At 41.5% G+C, this 23,006-nt stretch overlaps 2 protein-coding genes across 4 annotated transcripts in view; one reads left to right on the top strand and one right to left on the bottom strand.

Moving 5' to 3' along the window:
* LOC103397177 (proprotein convertase subtilisin/kexin type 5-like) overlaps positions 1–18,410 on the bottom strand; it is a 63,861-nt gene extending 45,451 nt beyond the window's left edge. Inside the window, exons 1-5 of the mRNA XM_025052705.1 lie at positions 17,455–18,410; positions 13,190–13,294; positions 4,099–4,251; positions 3,436–3,579; positions 895–971 (exon numbers count right to left, since the gene is read on the bottom strand). Coding sequence (XP_024908473.1) covers positions 895–971; positions 3,436–3,579; positions 4,099–4,251; positions 13,190–13,294; positions 17,455–17,634 — 659 coding nt within the window. The 5' untranslated portion in view covers positions 17,635–18,410. The remainder of the gene's footprint in view (positions 1–894; positions 972–3,435; positions 3,580–4,098; positions 4,252–13,189; positions 13,295–17,454) is intronic.
* Positions 1–23,006, top strand: part of LOC103397188 (glutamine--fructose-6-phosphate aminotransferase [isomerizing] 1-like) — a 561,006-nt gene that overhangs the window by 471,602 nt on the left and 66,398 nt on the right. The gene's annotated exons all lie outside the window — the stretch shown is intronic.

Genomic DNA, 23,006 nt, shown 5'->3' with positions numbered 1-23,006 from the left:
CTGACTAGAACAACGTCCCCCCCGCCCCCCCCCCCCCCCCCCACCTACACAGACACACCCCCCTGCACTTTAAAAATGTTGCATATTTACTATTCTGTAAATGTCCACCCATAGTGTTAGGTTTATTCTAACATATGTGACGACAAAGTAACAACACAAAAGACGTCTTGATCTTTTACTTGCAAGGGGAGAGTGCAGCTTGCTCTGCTGGCAGCTTCCTCATCAACTCCGAGTTGCTGCACCCTTCCTCTGCTCTTTTATTTAGTTTACAAAAGTATCAGATTACATATCATGTGATCGTGTGTGAGTATATGAATGGGTATGGCGTAAGAAGGTGGGTGTGAACGTGGGTGTGGCTGTGTCTGGTAATTTCTCCATCAGTCTTGAGCACACTAGATTATAATATGAGAAGCAAACCGTTCCTTAAAGCGACAGTACAGCATGAAGCAATGACAATAAATTAAATTCTTCCAACACATAGGCATAATTTAATTTATTTTATCAACATTTGTATACCCCAAATGTACATTTCTTTCGCTGCACTGTATGCCATAACAAATTCCTTGTAGGTGAAAACTTACCTGGCAATAAAAACATTTCTGATTCTGAAAAATTACTGACTGAGCCAACCTGGCACAGGACAAGTGCTTGGATGAGCCAGTGTCTTTTTTTTACTCTTACACAAACACAGCCACACACAGGAATTTTTCCAAACAGCAAATCCACAAACAACAACACACAAATACAGCTCATCACACCCACATCAAAGTCTGGACTAAAGAAATAAAAACATGTTTTGTTTTTCAGATTTTGGTTTATCATCACCCAAAGATATATGTGAACCAAGACATATAACAATAAAAAAAAAACATTCAGTTAAATTATGATTCTTACTTGTTCTCATTGGTCGCATCATATCGAGGCATTGGATCCATGTCGTTGCCATTCACGTCAAAGCTGGCTTGGGGGTCCTGGGGAAAACATTCAGTTCAATGGTAATAATCATCAGGTAGTAAAATAAAAAACATCACATAAACAATTCATTAGGAAAGTAGGTTCAGCTCTATGTCAGTCTCTGTATGGAACACCAGTAAGTTTTTCTAACCCATCACACATTTCACATTAGCATCACTTACAGTTGTGTTCAAAATAGTTGCAGTGTTTTATAAAACGTGAGTAAAGCTCAAAATCCTTATAATATTTTTATTTCCATTCGTTGGGAACACTGCACATTATATTTTACATCAAACCATGAAAAAAAGTCCCAATATTTTAATTACTTAAGAGAAAATGAAGGAAAAAATTATATTGGGCTGTTCAAAAAAATAGCAGTGTCTGCATTTTTCATTACAAACTCAAATATTTACTCAATAAATTGAAAAACATGTGAAGATTTAGCATTCCTGTGAATCACTAAACTAATATTTAGTTGTATAACCACTGTTTTTGAGAACAGCTTGACATCTGTGCTGCATGGAGTCAACCAGCTTCTGGCACCTGTAAACAGGTATTCCAGCCCAGGATGATTTGACAACTGTCCACAATTCCTCTGCATTTCTTGGTTTTGCCTCAGAAACAGCATTTTTGATGTCACCCCACAAGTTTTCTATTGGATTAAGGTCCGGGGATTGGGCTGGCCACTCCATAACCTTAATTTTGTTGGTCTGGAACCAAGATGCTGCACGCTTACTGGTGTGTTTGGGGTCGTTGTCTTGTTGAAACACCCATTTCAAGGGCATTTCCTCTTCTGCATAAGGCAGCATGACCTCTTCAAGTATTTTGATGTAAGCAAATTGATCCATGATCCCTGGTATGCGATAAATAGGCCCAACACCATAATAAGAGAAACAGCCCCATATCATGATGCTTGCACCACCATGCTTCACGGTCTTTACGGTGTACTGTGGCTTGAATTCAGTTTTTGGGGGTCGTCTGACAAACTGTCTGCGTCCCTTGGAGCCAAAAAGAACAATCTTACTTTCATCAGTCCACAAAATGTTTCTCTATTTCTCTTTAGGCCAGTCGATATGGTCTTTAGCAAATTGCATCCTCTTCAGCATGTCTTTTTTTTAACAGTGGGACTTTGCGGGGGCTTCTTGCCGATAGATTAGCCTCACACAAGCGTCTTCTAATTGTCACGGTACTCACAGGTAACTTCAGGTCGTCTCTGATCTCCCTGGAGCTCATCATTGGCTGATTCTTTGCCATTCTGGCTATTGTTCGATCCATTCGAATGGTAGTCTTCCGCTTTCTTCCACGTCTCTCTGGTTTGGCTTTCCATTTTAAAGCATTGGAGATCATTTTAGCTGAGCAGCCTACCATTTTCTGCACTTCTTTATATGTTTTCCCCTCTCCAATCAACATTTTAATTAAAGCACGCTTTTCTTCTGAACAATGTCTGGCACGACCCATCTTTCTCAAGTTTTTAGAGAGAATTGCATGTACAACATGTGCTGGCTTCACCCTTAAATAAGGGCCACCTGAATGACACCTGTTTGTTCACATAATGAATGATCTCACTGATTGAATTCCACACTGCTATTATTTTGAACACGCCCCTTTCACTTAATTATTCAATTACACAGACTCAGGAACATTGATATCATGAATGTTGGGTCTGTTGGTTTCTCTGACTGTACTACAGCTACTGGTAAATTATTTGCCATATAATAATATGATTTATACCAAAAACACTGATTGCTCTGGTTGGTCATGTTGGACTGCTATTATTTTGAACACAACTGTATGTAAATCAAAAGCAATCAGTGGTAACTCAATTTGTGACACAGCTCTCCCTTCGGCATAAACAAATCCAGGCTTTAAGAAGAGCTGATGACAACAGCACAGGGGCGGCCTCAGAAGGAAGGAATCATTTTATCTGCACAGTTGATTGATGACCGGTACCTACGGCCTAAGGTTGAGAAGCTGGTTTGTTTAGCCGACCCTGGGTACGTGACATCCACTAAATACGTACACATTGGCATTGAGGACGTGTCACCAAAATTTGTAAGTCACAATGACTTATTATGTGACTTAAACAGTACTAATGTGCTAGCCAGGTCATTTTGAACTGGGAGGAGAAAATAAATATTACAACAATGTTTGTTTAACATTTGAAAAAAATCAATATTGGAGGGTTTGGGAAAGACCACTAACTGCTAAGTACTACTACTAACTAAATTTAACTGTGTTAATCCCATAAACTGAAGGAAAAAAAAATGGGCAAAGCCATTTAGTCCCAAATTAAAAAAATAAATAAACTAACTTGAAGTTTTTTTTTTTAACACAGAAGAGTTATTAGTTATGAGTGCTGGAGGAAAAAGACGTGGACACGTGTTCTCCATAGAAGAATCGTAAAATCAGGGAATAGAAACACACACGCACGCACGCACACACACACGCACACGCCCTATAAGCGCATACATACACACTCACGTAGTTCTGCAAGAGGTCCGGATGGTTCCGTTCGATGCCGTCATCTAGGATGGTGACGACTACGTCTTTTCCTGTGTAGCCTCTTTTCCAAGCTCCCATAATGTTCATGTCAGATTGGCAGTTATGGACATCATCATTACAGTGCTGTGGAAACAAAAATCCATGTTAATTTATCATAAACTATATCATGAATTTCAGCCTGACAAAGTCATAGAAATGTGTCATGTTTTAATTATACTTTGGCAATAAGTTGTTTCCATGGCCCAGTTGAAATGCTTTGGAATGTGACAAACAGGGACACAAAGGTTTGGGATTCCAAACTTTATTTCATCTCAAATGCGAATCATAATATGTTTACTTTGATTAAAAACCATCAGAAACCTGCTTTTCAAAACTACTTCACAAACTTGTTTACCTTGTGCATCCGCCCACAAAGTTTAGGGAGGTCTGTCCTTCAGCTTGAAATATATTTATATCAGCTGGTCAAAATATTAGAATTTATCTAGTTAACAATTGACAGAGCAGAGGAGTTACCATAACCACTGTACAACTTCAGATGAACCTCACTTTGCCCCACAATGCCAATGTGTACTGGGGAAACTTTCAGTCCACAGTCCTCCTTTGGTTTAATGTAACTGTAATGTAACACAGAGAATGACTCACAATGTACCACATGCTGCTCCATTTGGCATCATTGTAGAATATGTTGCTCTGGGCCTGACTGATCAGGGCTGAGCTTGATAAAGAAAGGGGAGGGGACGGTTTATAATCCCTCTTGATCCTCCTTTTAACTACCTGCTGCTGTATCCACTCCACCTGAAACACAGGACAGAGAATAAAACAACCTGATCAGACGCATAACTTTTTTATTAGAATTAGAAAAGGGTAAAGTATTCATTGATATCCTAAAACAAAATCAAGGAACAGTTCACTTAATGTTTATGTTAGTGTGTTAATCTGCAATGAACCTGCCCTCTGTTTGCATTTTCTATTTATATCGTTCTATTGCGGGTGGTTGAAACATTTCAGGGGTATAAACTGACCCTGTAGGTGGCAGTGACGGACCTTACAGTATATCAGCACTTGTAAAAAAAAACCTGTAGGAGAAGCAGCAAAGAGCAGGGGTACGTCTGCACAAAAATCACTGGTGTATCATTACAATTTGCGTACATTAGCATGTATCAGCAGTGTTGACATTAAGCAGTGTTGTTACACTTAACTTCTCTCGTCTGCAACCATTTTGTAGGGGTCCAACTAGTGTGTTAAAAAACATAAAAGTCATCATCTGACAAAACACTACACACAGTAATATGGCCTAGAAACTTTTAACCACTTGCAGTAACGTATCCCATTCTGTAACCAAAACTTGACAACGTTATCCCGCCTTTTAGTCACAGGCCAGCATTTGACAAATAGCAAACAAAATTGTATTATTTTTGGTCTACTAAGCAAAAGGACATTGCCTTGGTGTGAGATTACAAACTTTAAAATATTTATAAAAAACATATATTTACATATGTTTAAAAAACATTTTCAGACATCCCCTCCTTGAACTGCAACCTTAACGTGGTGGAGGGGTTCGAGTATCCGAATGAACCTAGGAGCTATGTTGTCGGTAGGGTCTCCAAAGGCAAACAGGTCCTAGGCGACGGATCACACAAATACCTTTTATAAAAAGCCACTTCTTCAGTTCTCTGAAGTGCAATACTGAGACATGAATCACATGGAGCAGATAATTTGATGGTGGAAGTGCTGCCAAGCCCTCGTTTGGCTCGGAGTATTGCATTCTTATAGTTTATATGTTACAAAATGAGGCAAAAAATAATTTTGGAGTCTGATTATCACACTTTAATCTTATTTCTAAGTTAATCGATGAGATTAAATAGAGTCACACATTCGACCTCTGTCCTTTTATAGAATATACATGCATTTGTACAGTGAGTCCAAAAGGCAGATGAAGGATGAAAACCACCCTGCAACCTGTTGTTCGCAAACTCTTGACAGAAGTGAAACTTCTGATTGATGACATATTCTCTAAAAGTCTGCTACTCGTAATTATCAGAAAAATCTAGAAGCAGCGTGGGTTAGGATGCTGACCACACCTGGCTTATGTCACACATCTGTGAATAAGTGAGTGGAAACGCCTTGCTCCAGTGACAGAATGCCGATGAAAAGTCACACAGTTGCTGCTAATCTCCGCACAGACATCAAAAGGACATTATAAAAGTAGAAACTGCCACTGGAGCACTGTAATTGTTGTTTATGCTAAAGTTGAAATGGCTGGAAATACATTTCAAACAGAGCGGACTGAATACTGAACTCATGTTGCATTAATGACAAGGCTGCATCGCTACGTGTAAATAAGTCTGTGGCTATTGAAGTGTTCCTGGAAGTCCCAATACAGATGAGTCACAGCTGTGTGTCAGCATAACGGTGCAAGGTGCAAGCCTCTTCAGATACAAGGAGACATATGACGTCAATTGGAACCAACGTATATTTTATTTATTACTGTTTTTTAGTTGATAAAGATACACAAGACACAAGCTTCAAACCAACATTAAGACGGCTCCTGTTTTTTCCAGTCTTTACAGCAGTTTCTTAATGCTTATTTATCAGACACAAAAGTTCCAGATCATCAAACCAATTTAAGCATCACACAGAGACAACCCAAGGAAATACAAAATGCAGTTACTAAACGATGATTTTATTTACCAAGGGGGAAAAATGTGAGGCTCTATGTGAAAAAGTAATTGCCTACCCTTGTTAAATCACAAAGTAACTGTGACTAACCACAGTTTTGGGAAAGCCGAGTTTCATTTCACAGGCCACACCCAACCCACACCACATTTGTTGTATCAAGAAATCACTTAAGCAAGTTAAGTATTGTATGGACATGGACTGTGGACTCAGGAAACCAACTACGCCGCCGGGACCGTAACCTATACGTCACCACCTCTACGAGGATCGCAAAGTTCGGAAAGTATTCTGCTCCGGACCGCGAGCAGACACCTACAAGTAAGGCCCGGCATTTTGGGCACATTAGTTTATTACTGTGTAACGTTCTATCGTCAAGCATTAAGCCTAGGTACGAGGAGTCCATACGTACCTTTTGTAAATGTGTAAAGTGAACGCTGTATGTTAATTTGCTGCCGAAATTCTCTCTTGTTGCATGTTTGTTTTCTCTGCTATTTTGTGTGTGCTTTACGGTTAACGAGGTTATTGATTGCATCCATAACCGGTTAAGTTTGTTTGAGTTGGTTCGTGATAAAGTATTGTGGTTAGGTAACTCTGACAAAGTCCTTTGTCTTGAGTAGACCACGCGGTGCGACTCCCTTCCCCCACATACTTTGATATCACGCGCCCTGTTTATTGTACCCGAGTGTATTGCTGTGTCTACACAAACCCTTTTCACACCTCTGCGCGTACACGCTCCTTGTAACTCCGCGCCCCCGGGTCACCCCCCCCCCCTTACTTTTTCTAGTCACGTTGCGTGACCGCGCACGTGACCACGCCTCGAGAGCTCAGTCACTCGCTCCCCAGCGAGAACATAACGTCTCTCCCTCCTTCCATTTTCTCTCTTCTTCCTTCTTCTACATGCACGTACACACACACACACACACACACACCTATACACACTATTGTACCTTGTTTTATTGCCGTGATCAGTGTTTGAGTTATCACCATTATTACCTTAACGGTGTTGTATTAATAAATTTGATTACTGTTAACTGTATTTTGTCTGCATTGTCGTTTATTCATTGAAGCCACCCAATTTGCCAAGATCTCTAAAAATCCTTCAGATATTTAGTTGTTATTAAGACTATTGATTATAGTATATGTGTAATACTCCAAGTAACACATTGTTGCTATATTAGTAAGTTAAGATAATAATTAAAGATAACTTTAACGAGACTGGTGGTGCTATTAATTTGAGACTGGTTGATAACACCGAGTGCTCCTAAGCAGCACTCGACCTATTGCACCTACAGTATTAAACGGTAACCCCGTCAATTACAGCGTGCACATGATCCGGTGGGGCATTCCACATTGGGAATTGTAGTAAAGCGATAGCGATACACTGTCATGTGTGGCCCACAGCTGCTGTTTAAACATTTTTTGACATTTATTTGGCCCCACAAAATCATAGCAAGTTTACCACAACAAAAGGTATAAAATATTTAGTTAAAAAAATGTTTACCCGACTATAATGAAGAACCCCAGTTAATTCAGTAATTTTGCTGGTGCAAGTCATTTTTTTTTATGTGCACTAGTGCACCTTTACCAATTTTCCAAGGCTCTGGGGCTCCAGCAAACCACTGTCAGAGCCATTAGACAGTGGCAAACCTTCCCAGGAGTGGTCGACCAACTAAAATTACTCCAAGAGTGAGACGACGACTCATCCAGGAGGTCACAAAAGAACCTAGAACAACATCCAAAGAACTGCAGGCCTCGCTGTACTCAGTTAAGGTCAGTGTTCACGACTCTACCATAAGAAAGACACTGGCCAAAACTGGCATCCACAGGAGAGTTTCCAGGCGAAACCCATTGCTGTCAAAAAAAGAACACAAAGGCTCGTCTGACATTTGCCAAAAACATCTTGATGAACCTCAAGACTTTTGGAAAAACATTCTGTGGACTGACGAGTCAAAAATTTAACTTTTTGGAAGGTGTGCAGCCCGTTACATCTGGCGTACAAATGGCACAGCATATGATAAAAAGAACATTATGCCAACAGTAAAGCATGGTGGTGGCAGTGTGATGGTCTGGGTCTGCTTTGCTGCCTCAGGACCAGGACTACTTGCTTTGACTGCACAACCCGTTATTAGGTTCAGGGGGCAATTACTTTTTCACATAGGGCCAGATAGGTTTGGATATGTTTTGGTGCCTTAATAAATGAAATCATCATTTAGAAACTGCATTTTGCATTTCTTTGGGTTGTCTGTGTGATATTACAATTGGTTTGATGATCTGAAACCTTTGTGTGTAATAAATATGCAAAGAACACAGAAATCACGAAGGGGGCAAATGTTTTTTTCACAGCACTGTATATAATTGTGAATGTGAAAATTATATTCTGATTTGCAAAAGATACATATGGTTATAGTTTAGTCCACATTTGTCTAGTGCACTAAACTATAGCCAGCCTAGTGGAATTGCAAGTGATCCTGAGGAAGAAACTCCTGACGATTCACCGAGCGGAGTGGCATCACAGACGAGTGAAGGAGAGGGCCAAGAAGCGAGGATCCTTCATTGTCAACCCGTTCACTTTTATCAGGAAGCTGCTTGGCGACAAACGGAGTGGCCACCTCGAATGCTCACCTTCCTTCACAACACCTTGAGCGACCCTGAACGAGACCAGGAACTCGGCCACAACAATTCCCTTATATGCCCAGCTCCACCACCAACGGAGTTTGACGTCAAGGAACCAAGTTGGAGAGAGGTCCAGGAAGATCAGCCTCTGCCCCTGGACCAAGCGGAGTTCCATGCAGCGTTCACAAACACTGTCCGGGACTCTGCCAGCAACTGTGGAAGATCCTGAGAGTTGTCTGGCGGCGACCTGAGCGTGACAACATCCTCGGTCCCTGGTAGCAGATGGATCTTACAAGGGCTGGAGAGGCACAGCTCACGGGCTAGGATGAGGTTCAAACCAGGTATGTCTAGGTCCTTGGTCTTGAAGAAAGGAAAAGTTGTGAACAAGTTCCAGTTCAAGATCTTGGAGACCATAATTCCAACACTGTCTGAAAAGCCAGTCAAGAGTTTGGGGAAACTCTTTGACTGCAGCTTGAAGGACACAGCTGCCATCCAGAGGACCTGTGGGGATCTAGGTGTTTGGCTCACCAAGGTTGACAAATCTGGACTGCCCGGTCGCTTCAAGGCATGGATCTACCAGCATGCCATTCTTCCCAGGGTTATATGGCCACTGCTGCTGTACGATGTCCCAATGTCAACTGTGGAAGCTTTGGAGAAGAAGATCAGCAGTTATCTGCGAAGGTGGTTAGGCTTGACGAGGAGCCTGAGCAGAGCTGCCCTGTACAGGTCCACCAACACCCTCCAACTCCCCTTTAGTGGCCTATGTGAAGAGTTCGTGGTAACACGGACAAGGGAGGCCATGCAGTACAGAGAGTCAAGGGAAAACAAGATGGCAGCAGCTGGCATCCAGATCCATGCTACAGGTGGCAGAGGCACGGCTAAGACAGAAGGCCCTTGTTGGGACGGTGGCAAAAGGGCAATCAGGCCTGGGCTCCTTTCCAAGCAGTCAGGATGGAACAGCAAAATAAAGGACCGTCAACATCTCCACCAGGAGAAAGTGTGCGTAGGTGTTGAGGAGGTGAGAGCAGGAAGCCTGGACAAGGTGGGAAAAGACGCAGCAGCGAAAAATCACGTGGCCAGATTTGTGGCGTGCTGATAGCTACCGCATCAGTTTCCTGGTCCAGGCTGTGTATGACGCCCTGCCAAGCCCAGCAAACCTACACACCTGGGGCAAGAGCGAGACACCGGCCTACCCCGTGTGCAGGAAGAGGATCCCTGCAACACCTACTCAGCAGCTGCCCCAAGGCCTTGGCCGATGGTCACTACCGCTAGCACCATGACCAGGTGCTCAAGGCAGTTACCGAAGCAGTTACCGAAGCAGTCACCTCAGCCATCCTCTCCAGTAAACACTGACCCAGGAAGACTTCCATCCCCTTCCTTAAGGCTAGAGAGAAGCCCCATTCCTCCCCACAAATGACCACAGTGTGGCTGTCCTCAGCCCCAGATTGGCAGCTAAAAACTGGACAACAGTTAAAGGTCCCCGAACACATCACCCGGACCAGACTGTGCCCATACCTCATAATATACTCAGACGTCACCAAGCAGGTAAGTATGTGGGAGTTGAGCGTACTGTGGAAGGAGCATATGGAGGAGGCGCATGAGAGGAAGATGGCAAAGTACCAGGACCTGGTGGAGAAGTGCACAAGCCAGGGCTGGCGGGCTCACTGCAAACTAATTGAGGTGGGCTGCAGGCCATTCTATCTGTAAAGCTCTGGCAGGGCTTGCAGTAACTGGAGCTGTCAAGAGGGGAGCCATCTGTTTCATCACTGAAGCCGCAGAAAAAGCCACTTGATGGCTTGGGATCAAGAGGGTAAGCCCGTGGACTACAGCGGCTGGGATGCAAACCGGGACTTGATCAACCCCGGTTGGGTCACCTGCATGTGAGGGGGTATGATGTTGAAAGCTCTGAAAGCCCCGATGACTCCAGGAACATCACTGATGAAACATCGCAGCGCATCCTAGAGATGTGTGTTAATTCCTAGTGTGGTAAAATGCTAAATCTTTTTGGTTTATGTACTGGTAACAATGTCTAATACAGTGGAACCTCGGTTTTCGAACGGCTCCCTTTTCAAACTAATCGGTTGTCGAACAAAATTTTCAACTACAAATTGCCCTGGTTGTCGTACCATAACTTGGTTGCCAAACAAGCTAAAAACACCACGCAGGCAGCGAGTGACCACTAAGTGACTGAGCGTCAGTCTTGCTTCAGCCTGCGCTTGGAGTATACACGCTAAAAACTGCTCCACCATGGTACTTAAAAAAGCTAGTGAAAGTGGAAAGGCAAAAAGAAAAGTAGTGAGAACAGGAAGAGAAGTGAACAAAGATTAAACAAAAGCATAAGTATGGCGTGTTTCAGATCTGGCTTTTCAGTATGGCTGAGCAAAGTCTTTGATTTGTACCATCTTTAAAAAAAAAAAAAAAAAAAAAAGAATTAAAAAAACTAAGGTTGCCAAAGGAGTAACTGTGATCACCAAGCAAAGATCTCAGACATTAGAAGAAGTGGAAAAGTTGCTACTGATTTGGATCAACGAAAAGCAGTTGGCCGAAAGAAAATATTTTGGAGACAATAATTTGCGAGACAGCACAGCCAACATTGCGCAATCACGACTCCTCAGCACAAGTAAGGATGAATCAAATTGCCTTTCCTATTTATTGCTTTATTCTTTATTCAGTTGTCTTTGTCTTTTTTGGTTAGATCTAATTATTTTCACTGGTTTAGTGTATGAACCTGTAAACAAAATACTGTTGAAAAAGTCTGAATAGGCAACCATGAGGGGTCCAGAAATGGATTAATCCATTTTACATTTATTCCTACGGGGAACATTGCTTCAGTTTTCAAAACTTTTCGGTTCACAAACGGCCTGGGAACAAATTACGTTTGAAAACCGATCATTCCACTGTATATTAATTATGAAGTCTGTTAGATCGCTCATGACGTATGAACTATTCTATTCTCTTCCAAAACCACAAGTCTTATTTTTTTAGTCCATCTTTATTCAGTCTTTCAAAGGTCTCAGAGACAAACAACACACTTTCTCAAGTCCAAAGGCCTTTAAACGCATTCACCAGAGCAGAGGTCCGTTTAGTGAAAGCCATAAAGTAGTAATCTTTGCTATGCTCTGTCACCACAGCAACCCTTGACATGCCATTGCCATCAAGTTATGGAGATTGCACGGTGCACCTTTGCGAGTGTGTTGTACTAACCCCCGTTTCTTTATTCTCTTATTTAACCTCTCTTTTCTGATCAACTCAGTAAGATTCACTGTCTCACAGCCAGCTGGCATCAGGACACAAAGCTTCCAACAGCATGGCACGGTATCAGGACTAAGAGAGCAAGGGAACCGACAACAGAGGGAGGGCAATGAATATGCTGAAAACCACAGAGGAAAGGAAGAGGCAAGGAAAGGGAGTCCAAGCAGAGGGAGAGGAAGGGATGACACATGATGACAGTAGATGGAGAAAATATGTTGAGTGGAGCAAATATTTTGCAACATAGGGAATAAAACTGAACAAGACAAAATGACTGAAGGTGTCAGAGACAGAGGTTTCAGCTTTCTTTCTTCTGTTTTTATGTAATCACATAAATACATACATCTTTTTCTTTGTAAAACCTCACAGAAAATCGTACTTTAATTCAGAATTTACAGCTATACTGATAAGGACACATCCATTTAACTAAACCTATAGACCTATATATATATAGGTCTATAGGTTATAGACCTATAACCTATTTCTGTTTCTTTAAGCATGTGAAAGGTGCACTGAACGTTGCATATAAAGCTGCTGTCACAGTGTTTGACTTTTTCTCTCTTTTTTAATACTAAAAGAGATTTTTTATGTATCATGTCCCATCTACCCACATGAAACCCCATCCATCACATCTAATGAAGCTGGCTTTGTGAAATAGAAATGTAGCAGAGGATCCTCATCTATCATCTGCTTCATCTATCAGGACTGTGATCAGAACAGCTTGAGATGAGAAGAACAGAGAGGAAAAGTGAAGTTTTAAAGGAATGTAATAGTTCCTGTCCTGGTAAACATTCTGGAAATATCTTATCTGACCAGCATCCTTTAGTCAATAAGAATAAGAATAATCATTTTAGTTATTAGGAATTTTTCAACAATTTCAACAGTCAACAATTACATTTTTAATAGGGTCTGTGATTTTGGCTCAGTAATTGAATATTATCTTGCATCTTTGCTCCTCTATGATAGTAAACTGACAGTTAAGAGGTTCTGGATGAGGCCAAAACAGAAGATGTTTTTTGAGATTTAAGAAATAACAATTGACATTTTTTTTATTTAATTGCATCTGTCTAATTGCAAACCTATCACCAGCTTCATTTACACAGCAGTATTCTATTCTGAATACCTACCTAAATACATGAGATACTCTGAGTGATGTACTGTAATTTAGTGACAGATCTATTGTATAGAATCGTACCTTTGGCTCCATGGAGATGAAATTATGGTGACCACGACTGTAGAGAGTTGACCGCTTGATGGTTCGACTGTGGTATAAGTGATAGAGGTCTTTAAGATCCCCAATCTGCAAAAACGCACACACACAAACATGTCAGCAATTGTACTCTCTGTAGGTCGACCCAAAGGATGCTATAAAATGGCAAAGGCTTTATGTGTTTTCATGTTATATCATCAGTAGAAATTAACTTCCACTACGACTTTGTTGTGAGCACATAAAAAGTCAGACCAAGGGATGAGGGATGTGTCAAACATCTTTCGTCGGGCTATGCCTGTAGACATTTTCAAGTATTAGATTGATACTAACTTGAATTTTGTGATTTAAGATTGACCTTAATCATCCATCAATCAGCCTTACATCTGAACAGAAACTGAAATATAACTAAAGATTGATAGCCACATGTCTGGTGTTTAAAAGGAAAGGTTTATACTGTCTAAGGTCCACACGACTTTTGTGTTGTCTCTATATCTTTCAGATGCTGGGGTACCAGACCAGTAGAAAGATGTTGGTGTCATAAAAATTGTATGAGGTACTTCTAATAATTAGAATTTTAATGATTTTTTTTATCCACAGTAATATGAACAGTTTGATTTCAGGGCTAAAAATAGGCAAAAGGAAACAGAAATGACAAGGACCCGGAAGTAAAGGGTGAAGTAGTACAGGCCTGATAATTAGATTAGTAAATTAAAATTAACCACAAAACTAATTACATGCTTGTTGCAGTTAAAACTGCATTCACTGGTTTAAAAAATGAAAGGGAAGCAAACAGATGGACAGAATACCAGTCACATGTCAAAGAGCACAGGCTGCAATAGGTTTTAATAACTGATAAAGGCCATACAATCCCTAAGTTGATCAAACTGTCATGGCTGCCAAGGGTCATGGGGTGCGTCACTTGTCCATGACTACCGAGTTCATTAGATCAACTTACAGCTGTGCTGTTCAGCAGCACACGTACAGGCTGTCACTAACTAAGACTGTTGCAGTAAAAGGCAAATGAAAAAGATAACAGTACACACGAGATGTCTGCGTGTCAGGATTTTACTGTTGACCTAACTCCATATGTATATACTGTACAAGGTTATATTGTAAAACTTATTTTCTCTGGTGTTTTCTGCACTTTTCTATCTTTCTCCGACCACAAATGGAACAAGATGCAGTGTGGATTTTCTTGCTGCCACAGCTCACACATCCTCCTGAGTTTGCACTCAATACCTCACAACATGGTTTGGTCTCCCAGGTTGGTTTTTTGCCCTAGATTTCTCTGAACTTTCATTCTGATGCAACCCAACCCACACAAATAACTTACACTTCTGTGAATCATGACAACTATCTCACTGCACGAACTCAACATGTCCACCCCACAATAGAAATCCATCAAGTGTTAAAGAAAGTGACACAATTTTTCCACGTAAAATAGGGTGGGTTAAACTGGGTCTAAATACTAATCGACAGGTTCGTGTTTTGCCTGAACGTGTGTGGTTCGTGACTCGTGAAGCACATTCAGGATGTACATGTAAACAGAACAAATATATATAATCAATAAGGGCCATTTCCAATAATAAAATATAAAAATCACAAAATAATATACAAAAGGACTAAAACCAGACCTTGAATCTGAACCGGAGCATAACTGAAACAGCGGCTAACCCAATTCCTTGTGTGACCAAGACTGCACCCACAGTTCTTGAATTTTTTGGGTCTTGTATGTTCCTACAGCACTATAGATAAAGATAAAAAGAGCAAAAAAAGTGGCACTTGGCGACTTTAATGGTAAGGCAAAAATCTACTGCCACCTGCTAGCTCTTTTTTCCAAAACTTCCATTTACACACATCCAGATCACATAAAAAGAAGTCATTCTGGGATTTCACAGTCAGCAAATAACTACGTCCTGTCTTAACTGTAAACTCAACTGCAACTTAAACACTGCCTTATTTTAGTGTGTATCCTTGAGGTTTGGACTACATACAGCAACTATCAAATACACAGACTTTTGAAGTCTTTCCTCTGACTGTTGCTGTTCTTTTACTTTTTTTGCTCCCACTGTGGGCTGGACATTGAAAATATTTTTCAGTAATTCTGATTTTAATCACCTCAACTGACATGGTGATTTGAATTTATTTCAACACACACTGATAATGGGGCTGAAGAGCAACTCACTTCTGCCTGTACACGTTGAATCAGACTTTATGCAAATCCTTGCCTCATGCAGTAACACCACTGACAACATTAGCAACCAGCCCAAAGATCAATGTTTTAACCTAAAAATGTCTGAGTCCCCTGCATCTCTTCAAAACAAGCATTTCAACAGTTATGCACGTCTGGGGCCTCATCAGCTGATTTAGACTCATTTTGTGTCAGTATCTTAGTCTGGGAAGGGGGCTGCATGGTTAAGAGGATTACCCAGAATTCCCCAACGAGGTGCTCTCTTACTCCATGCCAACTCTTTTCATCCATCTGTCCATCTTTGGTGCCTGTTCTCACTCCCTCCTCCTCGCATCTCTCAGTGTGTGGTTATCTTTGTCTGTTCTCCTCTTTCTGCTGCTGTCAAGAAGACTATATTGTCCCTCTGTCACATGTTCTCCATACCCATCCCCCTATTTTCTCTCTTTAGAACCCTTGAATTCCCTTTACAATTGAAAACATCTTGTCACTCAGCAGTAGTAGCTCCAAATTATCTACTTCAATCACAATAGCCACAGAAGGGTTTGTTACATAGGAAAATATTTGAACACAACAACACATTTCAGCTCAGTCCAGTAACTTATGAACATTTTATGATAACACAACCTGGGACCTAAGCCAGGATAAAGCACTCGTTGTGTTTTTGTCTGTTAACTCAAGATCACTGTTAAGTTTGATTTAATTATATATATATAAATAAATATACACGCGCATACTGCAGGGTTTGAAGAGCGTATTGCCAAGGTTCACATTAGGGAAACCCTAATCTGCTGTTATTGCTCCCACAGGAGCAGCTTTCATCTGACCTTAGAACCAGGAAGTGAAGTAAAAACCTTTGGATATGAGGTGTCAAAGTCCAATAAACACTCCATATTGATATGGAGATTAGGGCGGGTGATGGGGGTGACACTACACTCCACAAGGGAATTCCTATGGAAGAAGAGGGACTCCACACATTAGTTGTTGTCAAAGAAACAAGGCTATTAAGGACCTGAGTACGCTGTATTGGGTGGGCAGGCTGGATAAGGTGGGGTAAGAGTAGCAGGGGGGGGTTCAATCACTGTTGACTAGGCTACCCCACAACAACCTGTCAGAATGCACCCCCTCTGTTCTACACAGTCTACATGTTGAGGACTGGCAAGTGCAGACTTGAACTGCCTGAGTATTTTGGTGGCCACACTGAAGCATGTGTGGGGTCCACACGTTTGTGTGACATACTTCTGGGAAAAACAAAGAACACAGGTCTTTAAACGCTGTCAAAACACCAGAAAATATGCGCAGGGGAGACACATTTCAAAACAGTATTACTCCTCTGCGTACACCAATATCTTTTACATCTGTGGTGGTTTGTTGCCGTCTCCAAAAGTGTCAGATATAATACCACCGTATACCCAATGCTTTTTTTCTTAAGATTCTCTCCACAACCATATTTGAACACTAGAAAAACAAGGAAACTGGATTCTAAATTTAACAAAACACCATGTTTAAATTTTAAGGAATGACACTGCCAAGAAAAACAGGCCCTGACATGGAAGGATTTTTCAGTGGGTTATAACTTGTATGGCACAAATACAAGATTATACAGCGCAGAGAAGGAAAAACATGAGTTATTTGTTTGAACGTGGACCTTTTGGTCTCCTGTCCAGGACCATAAACCAAACGACCGCGGCTGTCTCAGTTGTTTGTCAAAAAGCACTAAACACATGAGCCAGTGGTGGCTCGTGCTAATGACAGGGAGCTCCCTGTGGCTCCTGTCCGCCAAATTAGAACTGATCCGCGAAAACGCAACGATGAGGCACCTGTTGTGCCATCCCGCTCGTGGCCTTCTCTCTTTGTTTCCCTGTGGCGTGACATCCAGAGGGGGTTTGAATTAAATTATGACAGACAATGTTGATGACTCAGGTTTGGACTCCAGACCCGTGAGTCCGTTTGTCTGCTTTAGAGTTACGTAAAACCGTTAACTCTAGTTGTAAAAGTTGACAAAACAATTTTCAACGACACAGAAATAAGTCATCATTGGATGGAGCATTTAAAGACCTACCTGTCCCATGTTTCTATAGCCATATTTTTCCGCTATCCTCTCGGCCACCTCAGTTCCCCCGACTATCCTCACTGCCCAGTGGTTGGTGTAAATCCGAGCTTTGCACGGCGGGGACGCAAAGCCGAGGCTGAGCACCAGGATGCACAGTAAGCTTCTTCTCCAAGCGGCGTTACGGACCATCTTCCTCCTACTTTTCTCCTGACTCTTCGCGTCCTTCGCGTCCTCCGCGCCCTCCCCGTCCTCCGCGTCCTCCTCCTCCGCCGACCACGCAAACAACTAAAGTTCTCTGCTCACCAAGCAAGACTCTCATAGACACACACCTCTTTGGAAAAAACAATGAGAGGGAGAAAGAGAGCGGGAGAGAGGGGGAGCAAGTGAGCCCCAAAGAGGGAAAAATCACACTTTATCCTCCAACCTTTGGATTTCCACATGGAAGAGCTGGAAGTTTGCGTTTCTCTCTCTCTTTCTGTGTCTTGCTCTCTTTTCCACAGTGGAGGGGGAGGAGGTGTCTCTGCGCCGTGCGTCTTGGTGCGCGGGTTCGTGTATGCGTAATGCGTGCGCGCCGAGCTTCTTAAAGCTGATTTCTCTTCTCCATGAGCCGCTCGGATGTTGGTAGTTCAGCGCATCGGGTTGTGATGGAATGGCTACAGCGCCTCCCGACAAATAACTAGCTGTGACACTCCGGAGTACAAACATCCAACGCCGCGGGGTTTCCCTGCCGAACTCCGCTGGGTCCTAAAGTCACTCTTTTATGATCCACTGCTTGTCGTATAGAGAGGAGGAAAAGGAGAGAGAGTTATTTCAAATGTTATTCTTACCTAAGGCCAATAGATAGTTTTCCGATGACGTCACGCTACTCCCCATAGTTCCGTAGTACGCCATCTTGTGTGGCAAAAGAGCGTATAGATAGATATTAAATACACAAAAGAACACCGATAATGGTAAATACCTGTGTTGTGTGGGATTGTACCAACCGATCTGGGAATGGAGATTGCAAGATAAAGTTTTTTTGACATAAAGTGATCTGTCACCGAGGGACGCAGGATATTTCGACAGAAAGAAGGATGCTATGGCTTTCGCGTATTAACCGTGCTAATTTCAACCCAGATCCAAGCAAAAGGCATTACAAAGTCTGTTCTGAACACTTTATTTCGGGTAATTACATTATACTTTTATTTAATTCATATGTTCAATATCAATAAAATTCAAATATATCAAAATGTAATTTGCATACATGACAAATGTACACAATGCAAACATAAATCCTCCATGTAAATTGTTATTCTAATGATGTTCACAAAAGACATACATCCGTACATCCCACTGTGACTTTTACATTAGCACTGTATTATCTACCGCATGATATACATTGTCTGGCCAACTTTCAATGTCCGCCCACTTCCACTTATAGCTTTGTTGACCTTGTATGGGTTTTTTCCATCGATTATTTCTTGTCCAAGTATCTTGCCTTTGTAACTGTGTCTAGTGAATCTCTTTACAACAATTTCGTCTGATCTCCCTCCGGCGATTTAATATTCTTTTCTTTTGTTGTCATTATCGACCTATTCGCATCTTTTGGCACACAACATGGGCGACGACGCGATACATCATGGGTAAAAAACCATGGTTGCAAAGTCTGTGGTGTAAGTTTATCATGGGAACTTAGATATTTCAATAGAACATTTCCAAATTCTTATAGTGAAATTATAGAGGTAATTTAAAAAATTAAGAAAAGTAAATTTAACTAATTTCTGCTACTGTATCAAATGCCATCGTTAATTAGCCTGTCAGGATGTTATTTTGGGAAGTTAGTTCAAATTTTCTAAGTTCACTTTCACATAACTACATGGACTATATGATATTAAGTAATTCCATCCATCCATCCATCCGTTTTCATCCGCTTATCCGTTACCGGGTCAGGGGGCAGCAGTCGCCACCCAAATCACATTGCACCGTACCAACCCCCCTAAACCTTCCTGTGGGTGGCGAGTCCACTGGAAGGTACCAACCGCCCTAACCGGGATTTGAACTTGCCCAGGAGGTGAACCCTGGGGTTCCAGGCCAATAACAGAGACATTGCCTCTGGGCCAAAGCGCCACATATTAAGTAATTCCTTGAAAATAATTAAAAACATATGTATGCTGAGGAATCTGTGGCACATTGGACCTTATTTAACCTGGATTCATAAACACAGATGGTGCCACAGATGGGTTTTTTCTTTTTGTTTTGCTTCTGACCGAACATTATATAAACACAATACCACGTGAGCATTATTCTACATGGAATCATTTTGGAAAGGAAAAACAAAACACACCAAAGGGACATTTGCAATTCTTTTGGGCAAATGTATTTTGTGCAGTAAATATATTTTATGTGTATCACTTATTTTATTTAGTGACAGGTGGACAGAGGTGTGTTTTTAACTGACAAACAACTGTGCAGAGCGTCTCCTGTATTTATACACCCACATTTTTAAGTTGCTACACAGAGATGTCACACACAGTGACATTTCCCCCCCAGTCTGCCCATCTAACAGTTAACAAGCGAATGCACTTAGGTCTTGATGTAGCTCCCCCATCCCTACATTGTGAAATGTGTTGAATACAGGCCTTGTCAGTCTCCTGGGCAATATTGACACAGACATACCAATGTAAAGTTAGGTAAACTATGGTCTTCCCTTAAGTCATCGTCCAATAAGAAGGAGCCACAGGTGTTCAAAAAAAAGGATGCATTCAAAAACAAGCAGTGACTTCATCTTGACTTCCATAAAAACAAATGAGCAGTCATTTGATTCTGTGGTGATTTGTGGTTAAACGTGTACTGTATTTTTTTTATTTATTTATTTTTTATGTCCCACATTCTAAATTTGAATGAGCATGTGCCCCTTCTCTGCTCAATCCCTGGGTATGTGCTGAATGCAGATGTGTTTACCACTGTTATTCTATAAACAGCATGGCGATAACCTCACTGTATGAATGCGTTATGTACACACCACTGCCAATTAGCCCGTCTGCCCTTCATACCGGCTTTACGGCATGTTTCCCCTTCCTCAGTGGAGCTCTACATGTTATGCCCCCCATCGCAACACAGGTCACAGCTGACTAAATGCTTGTCATCATGGAATGTGCCCGGTATTCTCTGTGATGGAGGCTTTCATTGAAGGCCTTTGTTGATTGATGGGTTTTTGTTTTGCAGCAGTTTCCTGGGGGTCGTCTTTGTGCGCCGCAAAAACTCTGTTGGGCATGGGACACAAGTGAAAATCAGCATAATTGCACTAATTGAAGCCAATTTCTCACTGAATGGACCCTGTTGTCACTTCTCTGTTGGTTCCGAAAAATACGTTATTCAGCAACCACTATTGTCATCTAACTGCCACAGATAGAATGACCTGGAAAGAACCACACCTGACAACGTTGTGAGTTTTACTCGCTGCGATGGGGAGCAGAGAGGTCAACAGCTTCGCAGAGTTGGCTCACCTAAGTCCCAAAGTGTATGAGGACTGCAGCTCCTTTTATTGAGTAAGTTACATAAGTGCTGAGCAGTTATTTTTCATTGCGTGCATTCTTTTGGGCAAAGATCGCACGCTTCACATAGATGATGAGGAACAGACATAGGTGCTGAGCAGTTGTGTACATTCTTTTTGGGCAAAGTTCACACGATTCACATAGATGATGAGGAGCAGACTGCATCCTTTGAAGAATACATTGTAAAACATTTCTTGAGTACGTACAGAACATTTCCTGTTCAGAGCAGAGAGTCTTCATGTTTCTTATAAGCAGATTATGTTTTAACACACTTTGATAACTAAATAGAAATTATATTTACATTTCCCTCCTGTTTATCAAAATTAACACATCACAGGTTTGTCATCACAATGTCACTTCAAACAGATTTTCAACACTGGAATCATGCCGCTCCCCTAAAATGGTGGGATAAGCGAGTAGGAGTCGTGTTTAATAACCCAACAGATCTTTGTGTTTGATATGAGTTTTATTGATGGCATTATGACATCACACCTAAATATGTTTGAGCCTGAAATATGTGGGTTCGTTGATAACATTTTGTTTTTATTTGACAATAAGTAAAATTGTCAACTCGTCTTATTTCATCTAAAAAAAAAGAATGGAAACAAGTATGCATTTGTGACACAAGCCGAAAATGGTAAAATAGTTAATTTCCCAATATTTATGTAAAGATACACAGTACAGAGTACTAATTCAATTCATATTTGGGATCAAACGAACTTGAAAGGCTCGGCAGATAATTCTTGTTTCAGCAATGTCATTTAAAACAATCACACGTGAACTAATCTTTTGCTATGAACGAACGATGACAGAGAGCTCGGGTCTCTTTTGCTCTCATTCATCTTCACACTGTGGTGTGTTTTTGTTTCTTATGTTTTCACATGGTTTAATTGCTTATGGCATTTTGTGTATTTTGTAGACTTTGTCATCGGAAGCAAACCATGTTGCCTTCAGTATTTAGTGTCTGAGAACCGCAGCCTTCTTTACGCTTAACGCCCACAATAGGGCTAAAGCGCCACCTGCTGTAAAACGAATGAAATGATTAGTTCAGGATTCGTTCACGACTCATTCATTTTATTGTTCGAGAGTCAAAGATTCGAATCAATAAAAAGAGTCAGTCTTCCCATCACTACAGGTGACCTAATGTCTATGGATGCAATTGAGATAAATACAGCACACAATACCAAGAGGAACACAGCATGGGAGGACTCCATGGGACAAAACCGTTGATGGGAGGGAGCCGGGAATGCTAATTTAAAGAGGGCCGAACAACATGACAACAACATCAACAATGACGACATAGCGTACACACTGCGTAATCACGATGTATACCATCACAGGGAGACTGGATTTATGGCTCCTCTTGTGGCTAAGAATGAATGAAATTATTCGTTCACGACTCGTTCATTTTACTGTTCGAGAGTCAAAGGTCCGAATCAGTAAAAAAGAGTCGGTCCTCCCATCACTAAAGTCTATCCTACTTACTCCCCTTTGTAGTCAGACTTCCACACCAGGACAGGAGGACAGATCGTCCAAGTCTCGTACTTTGCAGTGGCTCAGGTGGATCCAGACGTTCCGTTCTGCAATCTTCACTGCAGTCGGCGTTGTTAGTATCATTTGGTATGGACCCTCCCACCTGGGGCTCGACCAGCACTTTCTCTTTATGGCTTTCACAAACACCCAGTCACCAGGCTTCACTGGTCTCGTCTCCTGTGGAAGAGAAATTGTCGGACAATAATTTGTTCTTTGCACTTCTTTCTGTGTTAACATTTGCTGCATATAGTCACCTAATGTCCAGTCTGAAACTGGGCCATCTCTTTCCGTTAGGTCAATGGAATGCGGAAGTTTCTTCCATACAACATTTCAAATGGTGTCAAATTAGTACCTTCTGCTGGTAATATGTGCATATTTAGTTGTACTAAATCTACACACTCTGTCCATGTCCTTTTTGTTTCACACATTGCCTTTATTAGCTTATTTTTTACAGTTCCATTAGTTCTTTCCACTAGTCCGGCTGACTGTGGATGA

The sequence above is a fragment of the Cynoglossus semilaevis genome, chromosome W (assembly GCF_000523025.1).
Source record: "Cynoglossus semilaevis isolate Cse_v1.0 chromosome W, Cse_v1.0, whole genome shotgun sequence".
Classification (NCBI taxonomy): Eukaryota; Metazoa; Chordata; class Actinopteri; order Pleuronectiformes; family Cynoglossidae; genus Cynoglossus; species Cynoglossus semilaevis.
The sequence above is the reverse complement of the archived record's forward strand: the minus strand, read 5'-3'. Positions and strand labels throughout refer to the sequence as shown.